The sequence below is a fragment of the Notolepis coatsorum genome (assembly GCF_963971535.1).
Source record: "Notolepis coatsorum genome assembly, chromosome: 4".
Taxonomy (NCBI): Eukaryota; Metazoa; Chordata; class Actinopteri; order Aulopiformes; family Paralepididae; genus Notolepis; species Notolepis coatsorum.
Window position 1 is genome coordinate 10769459 of NC_140168.1, and position 15143 is coordinate 10784601.

Below are 15143 nucleotides of genomic sequence, written 5' to 3' on the forward strand. Positions count from 1 at the left end.
GTTAGCAAGCTGAATGTTGGCTAGCAAGATTGTACTGCATGTGCTTAATGCTAACCATCATTAATGAAATCAAAACAAACTGAATGAATGAATGAATGAATGAAAACTTTATTTAACAGATTGCAGAATGGGTACAATACAGTACGGCTCAATACATACAATTGTTAAGGGGATGCAGACCTGAGAAAGACGTTTGTCTTGTTTCCATCAGGGTCCCCCATTTTCAATTCATATAGACATATATGACATGTCTATACTATACTATACAAAACTCCTAAATGTGGTGAATAACACGGTTTTAGGAAAAGTCAATGAGTGAAATAGTACATATGGGGATCAAACATAGTTCTAGTATTTTAAAAGCAAGGTAAAAATTACCTCAACAATTCCAGTGTAAGCTGCTAGCTAGCAAGATTGCACTGTTTACTAACTAACGTTGATACACCCAGGTTTACCACAGTTAAAACACAGCTACTTGCATTAGAAGTTTCACTGTAGATGTCAAGGCTCCTGTGTTGGCTGGGAAATGAATGTATTTGACCGTTCTATTGAGATCGCGAGTAACTGTTCTCGGTTATTATTCCGGAAGTCCACCAATCCGAAACTATACTTTTAAAGTCCATATCACCAGGTTGCCTGCATCAATTCAACATCCAATATACCAGATATGATGCCAAGCGCATGCTCTACAACATGGGATCATCCATTTCTATCTACACTAAAAGCGGTTCACATGTAAAGGGTTTTTATAAACTCATCTTAATTATGTGCTCAATAGTTTCATTTGATTACTATTTTACACATCATCCAATAACATTTTCCAGGACAACTGTTTCAATTTCCATGTAAGTGTTCACTTTTGCTCAGTTTCCATGACTTTTCCATACCTGGAAAATGAAAAAATAAATTCCATGTTTTCCAGGTACCGTGGGAACCCTGATACTGTAGCTGTAAAACAGGCAATTTTGTAAATTAACCATTTGTCGTGTGGCAGTGAAAGGGTTAACTTTCTGTAGTGCGGTAGTGAAAGGGTTAATATTGTGCACACTAGTGCTACACGTCGCCTACAAGGCCCACATGTATAGTAGTACATAGACACCAATACAATAATACATCTCAACAAAGCCCTAAATTAAATTTGTATTATGAAGTCATTTTCCAATAAAGATCTTTATTTTTTTTTTAAATAGCCAAAAAATAAAAAATAAAATACATGGGGAGAAGGGGGGGGGGGGCTAGGGGTTAAGGTGATCATCCATACGGCCATGTGTGCATACGAGTAAAAGTTCCTGTTGAAATTGTAAACCAACTTTGAAGACCACCCAGAGACTTAATTTTCTTCTAATTATCCGTAAATATCCTGAGAACTGTAGTTAGAAATCCCAATTTGAGTAAATAAAAACAGCCAATAATGGCTGATGCAAAACACACTATAGAAAGGACACCCAACACGCACACTCGCACGCTTTGATATCCGCGACGGCACCCATCCCACCCTCCACCAGCACACGAAAATAAATACAGTCAAAATAAAAACACGGCGGCCATTTTCTTTTCCCCCCTCCAGGGGCTCTTTCTGCCACAACATTATTCAACAACGATCATTTTCCTACAACACAAAAGAAAAAGAAAAGAAAAATAAATCAACCCCCCCCCCATGACCTCGTCACAGAGACCATTCAATTCATTCTCTAACAAAGATTACAGGCAGTGTGTCTAATCAAAGATAGGAAAACAGCAAAGCTTGCAATGGGGCAAATTGTGAAGACAGACAAATACAGCAAACATCTTTATTTTTTATATAGTTTTTCTCTCTTTTTTATTTTTGTACTCATAATCATACAATGTTTTGGGCTTTCTTTTTTCAAAACTACTTCCACTCCACATGAGCAGGAACGCGGAGAGAAAGATCAGATATTTCCGATCAGTAATTAGTTCTGCCCGTCTGGTAAAAGCTCCATCGCCCGCCCTCGGCAACCTTACAGCTGCGCTACTTTTAATAATAACACAACCCCACTCTCTCAAAACAACAGATAAAACATACCAGTTCATCGCCGGAGGACCACGGCAAAAAGGAAGAAGAAGAAGAAGAAGAAGAAGAAGAGCCGCGTCACTGAAATGTTCCCATTGGGGCTTTCAGACCCAGTGTTCAGAGAGTGTGTGCCTACTGGTCCTCCCGGCGAAGGAATCTCCCGTGATCATACCTCTTTTTCTATTGGAGTTTTTTTTTTATTGACCCTACTGAAAAGATCACAGGTAAACAGTTCATCTGTATAGGAATAAAAAGAAAAGAAAACGTCCATGTCTGACATGCACAGGAGTTCTGAGAAGCGTCCCCGTCGAAGATCTCGAAGAGCCGTGCATCTCGGGGGGGGGGGGGGGGGGGGCCAAACCCTTCGAACCGAAATTCCCACATAAAAAAAAAATCAGCTGGTTCGTCCCCGGTCCCGCGTGCGTACGTACGTCACCGAAGCCGACTCTAGGATAGGTGTGCGCGGGGTGACTCGGGTTTTTACAATCCGGAGAGATAAAAGGGAAATAGGGAATATAAAAAAGGAAAAGGGACCAGATCGGTTAAGCGACACCAGTGCAGAGGTTTCCATGGCGACAGCGGCTATTAAATCTACAACACTACTATGGAGGGGGCCGAATATAGCGATAGGAAATGGCTACGGGGGTAATAGCGGCGTTGTGCGACACTCGAGATAAGTTTGCCAGATTGTGCTGGTGCAAAGTATTACCACGCCGGGGCCCCTGTTTGGGTCTCTGAAAAGAAGCCAGAGACTAAGAAAGAAAAAAAAAGAAAGTTTAGAGGTTCGAAGTTCAAATCAGTCTCGGTTGTAGTCCTTTAATCCCCGACAGGGAAGGAGGAGTGGTATTTTTGTCAGATGGAACCGGGGGTGGGGTGGGGTGGGGGGGTGGGCAAAGGTCAAGACGCGCGTCATGACTCCTCGTTGCCGGAGTCGTCCTCGTCATAACAGCAGTCGCCGTCCTCGCCCTCCAGGTCCTCGTCGTCGTAGTAGTCGTCGTAGAAGAGGTCGGAGCCCTCGTCGGCGGGCGCCGCCCGTGTGCGGATGCAGTACTCGGCCAGCGTGGTGGGCACCTTCACGCCGTCGCGCTCCGCCTCCGCCTTGGTGGCCAGAACCTGCTTCCTGACAAACAGAAGAAGAGCAAAAGCGGTGGTCAGCCTGGCCTTGTGTTTGGATGATTCTCGTATTCAGAGTTTTTTTTTATTTTTTTTGTCGTCGGTTTTACTCGGACGTCTCTCAAAGACCCATTTCTGAACGAATTCTTTATCAAATTTGAACCTGTACTACATACGACTTCAGGCTATGGAACCGCAGTGTTTTCCAGCAATATATATATATGGAATCTTGCAAACCACTACAGAAAAATACACAAGTTCAACTCAAGTTCAGACCTCCGTTACTCCATTTCATTAGCACTAAAAGTGATTTTCCTTTTTTGCATTAGTAACTTCAGAATGTTATCTTTCAAAAGTCAAGAGTTTTATTTGTCACGGCATACAGTGAAAAGAGACCAGGCTCATGCATGTGCTATAAGTATAAAGTATAAAGCTAAGCTTTGCAAAAAAAAGTATGCAGTCCTCAAGTTCAAGTAAAAAAAATTGTTACCGCCGCTGGCCCCAAACAGCGCAGATGGCGAAAGCTAGTGGCCGTGAATGAGTTATGGTTCGTTTTAAGATTCGCTTAACGGTTATGGTTAAGACATGTTTTCCTGTGGTAATTAATACTTTGTTTACATATTTTAAGTGAGATGGGGCTGAATTATCACATACAAAAAATACCCTTTCACTTGTTACTACAGGGTTACCACGGACATTGCTAAATTAAATTCAAGGACTTTTAACCTCTTAACTGGCGCCCAGAAAAGTGGCAATTTTTTTCTTGAACTTGAGGATTGAATACTTTTTTTTGCAACACTGATCTTTATACTTTATACAAAGTGGCGTATCGCGCCGGTGGGCAAATCGTCCTCAAATCGGTGCCAGTTAAATTAAGTACTTTTCCAAGCACTATTTTTTCATTTTCAAGGATGTCACCCGACGGATACAATTCACTTTTAAATGCCGTTTTTTTTTAAGCATCTTCTTGGCCTGCTTGCCTGCTAGAACAAGCTAAGAGCATCACACACGCGAAGAAATGAGGAAAAGCAGTTGGAGCGAGCGAGACAGCGACTCGCGTCAGGTTTTATTAAAACAGAAAGAAAAAAAACTATTCTTTGATTCGGAACAATTTGATCATGGATGAACAAAACATTCAATACGAATGGTTGATTTTAATTTCAAGGACTTTTTAAGCACCTTGTTAAAAAGATTCCCGTTTAAGGCCTATACATCTTTTTAAAATCAAGCACTTTTAGCACTTCAAGGACGTTGTGCGACCCTGTGGGGCTGAATTATCACACACAAAACACCCGTTCACTATCGTTACTAGTAGTACTTGGTTGTATACGTGCTTTTACAATAGTTTCAAGTTTCTTTATTAGTTGTCATAGTAATGTATGAGCTCCTGGGAGTGTGCTAGATAAAAATTGATTAAAAAGTACGTAAACAAAAAGTGTTCAGTCAATACTTTGTGAGCGCGTTTACATGTTGTGTCCCATTTACCTGATGATCTCCGCGTACTCTCGGTCCTTGCCCTTGCTATCCCTCCATTTACGGTACATGACAGAGGCGTCCACGTTGGCCGGAGAGAAGGTGTTGGGCTCGTTCAGCAGCGAGATCACACTCAGCAAGATGGTCCTATTAGGACAAATACAGAGGTCACACTCAGCAAGATGGTCCTATTAGGACAAATACAGAGGTCACACTCAGCAAGATGGTCCTATTAGGACAAATACAGAGGTCACACTCAGCAAGATGGTCCTATTAGGACAAATACAGAGGTCACACTCAGCAAGATGGTCCTATTAGGACAAATACAGAGGTCACACTCAGCAAAGTGAGCTGGTCAGCCCATGGCTGTTTAAGATAAGATATTGCTTTATTGATCCCCTTGCCCGCCATAGCAACATGGGGAGGGGGGTACAGGTATGGGCAGGGTAATCGTAGAAAGACATAAATATAGGCAATACAATTGATCGAAAAGAAACAAACAGTTCAATTGAAAATATCTAAAAAGATGAGATGGAGGGAGTTGAAGATGACGGATATTGACATTTCTTGATACCTTTTCTGTGCCACTGAGAAAAAGTTAAATCTAGTGATGAAGGGGGGGGGGGGGGGGGGGAGATGATTTTTCACATAGGTTGCCAAGGTTGATGCAGAACAAAAAACATAAAATAGTGTCTAAATTGCTGCCAGATCTATAAAGTATTAAGTATTAACTACTGGGCCATCTGAAAACTGGCCAGGAGGGCAGGAAGGGAAGATGAAGTGCAAGAGTGAGACTCCAACCTTGAACCTACACCAGGGAGTATTAAGAGACTCAAGCCAATAAATTACTTTGCGAATGTGTGCACGTGCAGACCAACAATAATAGTGGAAAATAGGCAGTGTAACCCCCCCCCCGTAACAGAGAGTGGTTCAATTGCCAGGGCGAACAACAGGGGGGATAGAGGACATCCATGGTGTGTCCTACGTGTAAGAGAGAAATAACCACACCGGTTGTCATTGCTGTGTATGCTAGCTTAAAAAGAAGTGTACAAGAGACAAATCCATGAAGCAAACATGCTTTTTCAGCATAGAGGGAAATTACAATTTCGGGTGAGTCAGTCTGGCTTTTAGAGTATATCAAATCAAAGAGTATGCACCGGGCCAAGCATGGGGCTAGTTTTGCATAAAAGGTCTGTTGATTGCATACCCAAAGTAATTTAAGATGTATTCTTGTTTCCTTTCAAAAGACGCCAGACTTGTGCATCTGCTACAAATGGTTCCAGAATGGTGACCAATTTACTTTACTTACTAATTTGAGGGATCGAGCATTCCGCTTTAGTTGGTGGGCAAGTAAACTTCACAAGTAGAGATAAAGTCAAATTCCGCCTGCAAGTCAAGTCACTAGATAGTTCAGGAGAGGGATTTGAAAATAATTATGATATCTTAGATGTGAGCTCTTGAAGAAGCACTTTTGAGTGAGCTAAGAAGGATATAATTTGCCCTCTGAGAAATTATTTCAGTGTTTCCCATAATAAGAAGAAAGAGGTGGAATCGTTATGGTTTAGAGCAAGAAAATCATCAATAGAATTATAAAATAATTATTATTATCAAATAAGAGATTAAATCTCCAAAGCCGGGGGGTCTACGGGTCAAAGGGCCGTGGTCCGAGATAAGCCCTGGCCATAATTTTATTCTCTGAAAATCTTCCTAAAAATACATACCTAAGTAAATGGAAGATTGCTCCACTTCTACATGGTCCATTTGCATGTTCTTTGTATCTAGGGACATCTATGGATCTCAGGGAATGTATTCCCAGTAGGGGTGGAACGGTTCACAAAATCAACGGTTCAGTTCGTATCATGGTTGTGGTCACGGTCTTCGGTTCGGTTCGATATACATTGTTTTTTTTATAATAATACACTCCAAAAATGTAAACATGCTTCTCATTTATTTGAAAAAAAAATATAGATTTACAGCGGTTTGCCTTAAATAATGTTTGGCACACAAAGACCGAACTGACTGAAAAATATAGACTACATTTGTCAAAGTATTAACTTAGTGCAAACAAACTAAATAATTAAACCTTTCTATTTTTGTGGCCACATTATAGACAAAGGCCATCAACAAAGTATGCATATGCTCAACCAGCACTAGACTTTATCAAAAAGGAAGTCACAGAAAAGATTATTAGGTTTTTAAATAAGGACGTTTATGGGGTTTCTTGTATTAATAATAATTTGCACTAAGGAATGTTGTAACTGTCGTTATAAACAAAAAAATTAGATGTTACAAGGGAATGGGGAATGTTATATAAACCCCCCCACAGTGGTGTCGAGTTGGTACATCCCAGCAGGGACCAGGATGTAAACAGACGCAGTTGACACACACAGCTCTAGTCTCCTGGCTCGTTATTTTACACAGATACAACCTCTGTTGTCAAGCTTCGTCAATATACCCCCTTTCCCCAAATGGAACTGGTGTCGTGGAGTCACTTCGCTGTGAGTGTTTGTTTCCACGGTTAGCTCGTGGCTAACGTTAGTTAGCTCATGGCTAAAGTTAGTTAGCTTGTGGCTAACGTAACGTTAGCCTAGCTCGAGGCTAACCGTTATAACCGAACAATACACCCATGCCCCGAACCGTGGAGGTCGTGCCGAACGGTGTACGGTTTGAATGTGTACCGTTCCACCCCTAATTCCCAGTGTCAGAACTATTGTGTCCGTTACTAGGCTTGAGTAAATTGTAATGAACCAAAAGGAGAATATAAATAATTGTCTTTTCTCTTTTCATCTTTGACGGTGAATAACACCATGCTAAAATGTACCAGTCATGAAAAATTGCCACTGAGCTCATTCAGCACCTTCTTGAGATCACGTGCACAAGAAATCTAAGCAAATTACAGCGCAGAGCAGAGCTGTGATTGGCCATTTCCCTGGGCTGGGCCTGACATACTTCCGTATTTAACATGCATCACCATGTTGCGTCTCTACAATTCGTAGCCGCATTTCTGCAGACCCCTCTCTGATTGGTTGAGGCCATTTCTGCAGACCCCTCTCTGATTGGCCGAGCGCGCGCATGCGCATGAGCCGCGACAAGCTCCTCTAGCCAGGAGTCGAAACTCTGTTAAGCTCCAGAGAGAGGCTGAAAACCCACAGTTGTTGCCCGACGGATGGGAGCCGAATCCCGGATCCGAGTTTTCTGATGAATAGCCCCAAAACATGGAGGTCGAGAACGCAATTTATACGCATGGAAGTATTGATTACGCCATAACGAATCATTAAAAAAATATACCGTTAACTGGAATATGTTGTGTGTGCCTTTACACATATGTTGGATAGGATTATGTAATTGGTTTGTCATTAAAAACCAATAATAATCGCTCGCCGGCTTCGCTGACCAGAGCTCTCTCAGATTCAAAGTTTTAAGAGAAAGAGTCTGGTGGTCAATTGCTACGGAAATGTGTCTTACTAATAATAACTAATTCCTTGGTCAATAGAAGTCTCTGTGATACTTTCTGATAGGGCTGGGCGATATAACGATAATGATAAATATCGCGATATATTTTAATAATCGATATCGAATATCGAAATTAAAAAAAAATCGAAAAATCGTTTTTTTCTTTTTTTTCTTTTTTTTTTTTACCTGCAACAGGGCAGTTTTAAAACCAGAGACAGTGGACAGACTTGTCTTTCTTGCCTGCAACTTAAAGTAATGGCTTTGCTTGTCCAAATGACAATACTGACCAAATTCAGATTTCTTTTTCTCTTGTCCATTTATTTTGTTTGCTTTCTAATTTAAAATACATTTTGAAACCGTCTGTACACAGTAGGCTATGTGTGCTAGCAGAACTAGACTCCAGTCACGAGTCACGGTGCACATGTGCGGTGGTTTGTCCACCAAAAAAGCGCCAAAAGATCGAAAATAAACTAGCAGAGCCAGAACTGTTCAACTCCTCTGGAGCCACAGCCAGCAGAGAAACCGGTTTACTTTAGCTTTTAAACCAGCTGCAGCCTGAGAACTGGAGTGTGAGGGGATGTAACACTAAAGATGGCGGCAATGACAAAGAATTGCTGCAAAATAAACATACATCTGTTGTTAAAAAAAAAAGAAAAAAAAAAAAAAAAAAAACATTATACTTATAACAATTCGATAATTATCGATATCGAGAAATAAAATAAAATTATCATATCGTTATCGCGATATGATTTTTTTCCATATCGCCCAGCCCTACTTTCTGAATATGATTTGGGAACATCAAATGGGCAGGCCGCGAAATAACAACGTTACAATGTACAGTTTCTGACAGCTGGCTGTGTTGTGAAATGTGCATAACGTTATGAATAAACCGCGAAGTCACGCGAAATAACGTTATAAGCTAATCTGGTAGTACATTTCCAATCAGAGAGGGGCTTCGCTCAACCAATCAGAGAGGGGTCTGCAGAAATGGAGCTCAACCAATCAGAGAGAGGTCTGCAGAAATGCGGGTACGAATTGTAGAGACGCCACCATGTTGTACACATTATAGCCAACACAACGCAGCACAGCCACCTAGTGGCTTGTCAGTGTACTGCAACCCACACGTTGAACTGACATGGCAGTATGTCGGTCTAGCTCCCCCACGCAACAGCCCACGTTGAAGCAACATCTCGGCATTTAGTCATCTCCTGTAGAAAAACTAGGTTGGCATTTAATCGCTTAATCACGTTATGGATCAGTCCTTGCCCCACAATGGTGGAATGAACTACCCACCCCAGTTAGGACAGCCGGCCGAAACCCGTCCAATCTTTCGCCGTCGACTAAAGACGCACTTCTTCAACCATTATCTGAAATAATAAAAACTAACCCTAACTAACCTTACTGTCATGCACATGTCCTAATAAACTAACCTACACTGTAGCACTCAACACTTTGATGAACATTGTTACTCAGCTGATAGAGTTGTGCCCTTCCTGATGACTTGTCGTACAGAACTTGTAAGTCGCTTTGGATAAAAGCGTCAGCTAAATGAAAATGTAAGATGTGTAAAAAAAAATCGATCTCGATCTAATTATCCATGCCTTTAATATTCCAAGTGAAAAAGCTAACAGATGTACCTATACCTGAAGAGCTACAACCTGTGTTATGACCTGCTTTTACACTGTATTACAGCTGTGTAGAAGACTGTGGGCTGACAACCTCTTCTTCACTTGCAATTAAAAAATCGAAACGTTGTTCTGAATAAATATGTTTTAATTGTAAGTGAAGACCGTGTACAGGGGTTCTTTGCTCCATTGTGGAGAATAGGAATGGGCAAAACTCACAAAATTACTATTTCTATAGTCACTGGGAACTATTCAATTACTAATCGAAAATACTTAATAAGCACACACTCATGCTGCACACGCCCACACTTATGGCCACTAAGGAAAGGTCACTTTAAGAATAGTATAGTATAACTTGAGATTGTATAATATAGCATGTACATAAAGACCCAGTGCCTCATCCGTAGCTAACAGTGTATTGCACTACCACAGCCACAGGACCTAGCATGTCCTACCATGCTCTGTAAATAACTTACGGTATGTACATATACCGATATGCCCTACTCTGTTTACTTGTTTTATTGCACAATTTGTGTACATATACCGATATGCCCTACTCTGTTTACTTGTTTATTGCACAATTTGTTATTACTATTGTATTATGCACATCGTTGCGGGCAAGACCACCCGCATTTCATTGTATACTCGTATGCCGTGACAAATAAAACTCTTGACTTGACTTGACGAATGTGAAGTAAGCAAGCGAGCTATCTGGCTGCGGTCATTGCTTACAGCTAACGCTAACTGACGGAGCTAGCATATTTCGGGAAGAAAAGCATTAATTCTGAACGTTACATGACTGGTGCTTGATATGTGTGAACTTAGTGAAACAACATGACAAATGTACAAAACGTTGCTACCATGTCTTTTCTGTTCTCCCAGCTATTAACGTACTGTTATGCTACCTGGCTAGCAAGCCGTACCCAGCATGCCGTTCAATGGTGTAACAGTTTATAGGGTCCCCTCTCAATACACTACACATTGTAGGTGCCGGTAATATATATATTTTTTTTAATCTGTTTTTTCTCCCCCTATTTTCCGTATTTTTCTCCCATCCCCAATTTAGTCGTTATGCCAATTCCCTTCCTGGTCATTGCGTGCATTTTTTCCCCCACTTGCCGGCCTAGGGAGGGTTGAAGACTATCACATGCTTCCTCCGATACATGGAGTCAGCCAGCCGCTTCTTTTCACCTGACAGCGAGGACTCTCACTGGGGGAGTGTAACGCATGGGAGGATCACACTACATCCCCCAGATCCCTTCCTTGCTGAGCAGGCCGACCAGTAGGAGTCGCTGTTTACAACGACCAGGATACACACCCCACCGGCTTCCCACCCACTAACACTTCCAATTGTGTTAGTAGGGACGACTGACCAAGCCGGAGGTACCGCTGGCGCTGACAGCTGGATTCGATCACAGAGTCTCTGCGGTGGTAGGCGAGCGCTTAGTCCGCTGCGCTAACCAGCCGCCCCCCCGGTAATATATTTAAAAACTTTATTTGCATAAAGCCATAAAATAGTATTTTTTTTTACTATTCGAAAATCGCTGCCCATCCCTAGTGGAGAATCCACTCGTAAAAAAATTTCACCCTAAAATATCACCATGAGATTGACAACGTCATTAGATAGAGCCCTGAAATCTAGAGTTGTTTCGATACCAGTATCGGAAATGCCGCCGATACTGCCTAAAATGCTGGTATCGGTATCGGCGAGTACCCTCTAATTCTGCGCTCTGATACCAAATGACGTAATTTATCAACAACACTGCGGTCTGCTGAGTGAGCATTATAAAACAAACGTGTTTTTAATTAACCGACCGTGAATTAAAGTGTCAATGCTGTTTGTCATTTTAACAGCAGATACTTTCTTAAATGCCACATCGTCCCGACAGAGCGCTGTTGACGGGGAGCTCTGGTGGGTTCGCTTGGTGGTGTTATTAGCATTGAACAGCTAACCGAAAGCTAGCGTTAACTAACGTTAAAGTTTTAGCTTTAACGTTACCTTGGCTAAAGTTGGGGCTATTCATAATCCAGCAATAATGGCTGCAGACCTGCAAGCAAAGTACAGCAAGTTGGCAAAGGAGTATTCCAACGTTAATCACATTTTCACCAGTAACGTTACAGTCTTTCCATCTACCGGTAGCTCATGCTAGCTAACCTAGCTCACGTTAACGTCATCACTGATCGACCACCTCGCGTACACAATTAATGACATGTTGCGGACAGCCATATCGGTGACAATGTTTAGCTTTTAGTGCCAAATGATAAGAGTCTGAGGCGGAGTCTCAAAAGAGAATGTTGAATATTTATTGTGCAAAAATCCCAACAGAGCCTCTGCTACTTAAACGGAGCCTTGTGGAAGCAAGTGCAGCAACGAATAATGTCCGTGTGGAAGTAATGTGCCAACAACCTTTCCGTGGGTGAACTCATTGAGATAGTTTTCAATTACTGATACTAATACTAATCTATACAATCACCTGTTGTTGAATAAATACCATTACTTTATAGTTATTACTAAAAAACTGTATATATAAAACAGTAGCTGTATAAGTTTTATAATTTATATATATATATTTTTTTAATGTATGCACTGGTATCGGATCAGTATCGGCCGATACCCAAAGCTTAGGTATCGGAATCGGATCGGGAAGGAAAAAAAATGGTATCGGAACATCTCTACTGAAATCCAGACCCGTCTTGACCCATCCCAAACCCTGCCCTCTTTTCTTGATCCTCCAATCACAACTGTTGCTTAATCCATATCGTCAACATACATGTTTTCGTAACTAAATGAGATGCATGTTGTTTTGTGGCGTGGCCTTCCTTTAAATTAGGTGTGAAAAATCCTGTAATTATGTGTCCCACCAAAGTACAAACTATGTTGTACAAAAGGCACAGGAGGATATGTATACTCCTGTTGTTGTGTTGCAGATCCAGGCCAGAGGTGAATCGACACCCAGAAGAGACAGGGTGACCCAGACACACGGCTGCACACTTTGCACGTGTCCATGTGCTGCTGGCAGCCAAAGTGGATTCCACCTTTAGTTTCTAGGAACTTTCCGAATGAGTTCCACCAAAAACACACGTCATGCGATCAGGGCATGGGGGGGGAGGAACAGAACTGGCAAAGCACGGTGTGAACGGGTGGCCGAAATGGTGTCAAAAACAGGGTCCGTTATCAAAACTCGACTTTGACTTTAATACCAATGACTCGTGACTTCACTTATGACTTATGCCCAAAAAATTCAAAAGAAATTGACAAAAAAAAAAAAAATGGTGAAATTTTATTTCCCCGATTAGTTTAATTTTAAACCAATCCGCTAGCCGCCAATCAAGCAGAGAAAAAAGTTGTGTCTAATTGAATATACTAACGATTACTCTGTTGGCGTTAACATTTTGAAATTGTATTACATTTTGCATTTTGCAAAAAGAACACACCCAAAGTTCTGACTTGGGACTTGCCAGTCTTGACATGGCGTGTAAAGACTCGAGACTTGCAAAACAATAACTTTGGTCCCACCTCTGCTATTATTGCATCAAGGGTGCATGACAGGGAGAATAATGGGGTGCGTGTGTCTGACTGTACCTGACATTCTGGGTGGGGTTCCATCTCTCCGAGGGCAGTTCTCCACTCTGGGGGTCATCCACAGGGGGGTGGAGTATGGAGATGCACACATCTCCGTTCTGACGCGGGAGAGAGAGAGAGAAACTCCTATTATTACAACCACACGACCAGTTTCACAAGATCAAGCACATAATAATAAATGTGTATTATTGTGTTAAGATGACCAACATCGCTTCCCCCGTTTTACCACTTACTTACCTCATAAATGTTTGGGTGCCACATCTTCGTGAGGAAGCGGAAGGCAGGTGGGGAGTAGGGGTAGTCAATAGGGAACTTGAGTCGAGCCTATTAGGAAAAAAATAGTTAAAATGCGTATTAAGTGGCAACACATGACGTTGCACAATTTGGATATGGAAACAAAATGGCAACGGAGTGGGCTCAATTATTTCAGTAGCTGTGTGTGATTGATTGATTGAACATTTTATTAACAGATTGCAGAATGGGTGGGTACAATACAGTACGGCTCAATACACCCGATTGTTAAGGGGATGCAGACCAGAGAAAGACTTTCGTCTCGTTTACATCAGGGTCCCCCCCATTTTCAATTCATCATAATTTTTTGTGTTGTGTACAATTAGTACTGTAGTTGTGTGAGCCATGCGAATACCTTGAAATAACCTCCTTCGTAGTGAGTGTTGGGGGGTCCAAAAATAGCCACTTCCCAATTGTACAGATCTGCCTCGTCCACCAGTGTTATCCTGAATCCTTCGACAGGTTCCTCTTGGAGAGACTTCATCTCGAGCATCAGCGCCTTCTGTGAACTGGCTACATGAGTAGTGGGGCCGTGTTGTGCCATGATGACTATAATAAGTGTCGAGCTATAGCTTGTTGTAGAGAGAATCTCTTTGACAACAAGAAGACAGATTTGTTTACTTGATCCGCAGCTCGTCCTCCTCCACCAGCCAGCTGATCTGGCAACTGGACTCTTATACTTTTTAAACAACACTGTGCAATATGACACCTACTGTAGACTTCAGTAGGGAGTCTATTTTATACTTACTATACTTTTTATACTCATCTATTTTTATCTAGGACAATCTCTGGAGCAAAACAGAAAGAAGCATTTTATATAAAAGTATTCTGTACTTCTGTATGACAACTAATAAAGAAACTTGAGTATATGTTTACTGTATTTATTTACTGTATATTTTATTCCATTTTTATTCTATTCTTATCTTATCTTTGATTTGTTTATGTTATTCTTTATCCGTGACCTGTTCCGTCTAAATGTTTATTAATGTTGGGTAAAAAAATATTTCTATTCTAATAACGCAGTTCTTTGTTATCTGTGATCGAGAAACAATGACAAAGCCAACCCTAGTGGCAAGCTGCGCACAAGTCTAAACAACAAAAGGCTTTGTTTATGATTTGCCCCCACCACCACGACTTAATAATAACGCTAACAGAATTATTTATCAAAATCAATAACGGTACTTATTTAAATGTTGGTAAACTGACAAACCATTGTGGCTAAAAACAACGTACAGTTAGCTCTCTAGATCACGGATAAGCCGTCAATCTAATGATAGCCGCTGGCTAATAGAAGCTAGCAAGCTCTCTCTCTCTCTCTCTCTCTCTCTACGTAGCCTACTCGTCCACAAATCTTTGCTAACTCGTCGTTGCTACTTAGACACAAAAGTAGTTGTACAAACCGCCTAATAATGCACAACAGTTGTTGATTTAACTTTCAAGAAGGAATCCCCCGTCTTTGATTGTCTGAAATCAGCTCGATATCTTCTTGCCTGACAGCAAGCTGGCTAAAGAAGAATGTTGTTGAAAGGTCTCTCTCTCTCTCTCCTCCTCCTCAAAATAGGCAACAGATCGC

General features: G+C 41.4%; 2 protein-coding genes across 2 annotated transcripts in view; both read right to left on the reverse strand.

The window, feature by feature from the left end:
• The window catches only part of LOC311226401 (uncharacterized protein), a gene marked incomplete at its 5' end in the record, with an annotated part of 864333 nt that overhangs the window by 341267 nt on the left and 507923 nt on the right, over positions 1-15143 (reverse strand). The window lies entirely within an intron of this gene.
• Positions 1155-15098, reverse strand: LOC311227509 (ubiquitin-conjugating enzyme E2 R1-like). Its single transcript, XM_084313202.1, has 5 exons — positions 13926-15098; positions 13517-13603; positions 13280-13377; positions 4631-4765; positions 1155-3152 (listed from the first exon to the last, which is right to left on the reverse strand). Exons 1-5 carry the CDS (start codon positions 14112-14114, stop codon positions 2942-2944), a joined length of 720 nt encoding a protein of 239 aa, XP_084169328.1. The 5' UTR covers positions 14115-15098; the 3' UTR covers positions 1155-2941.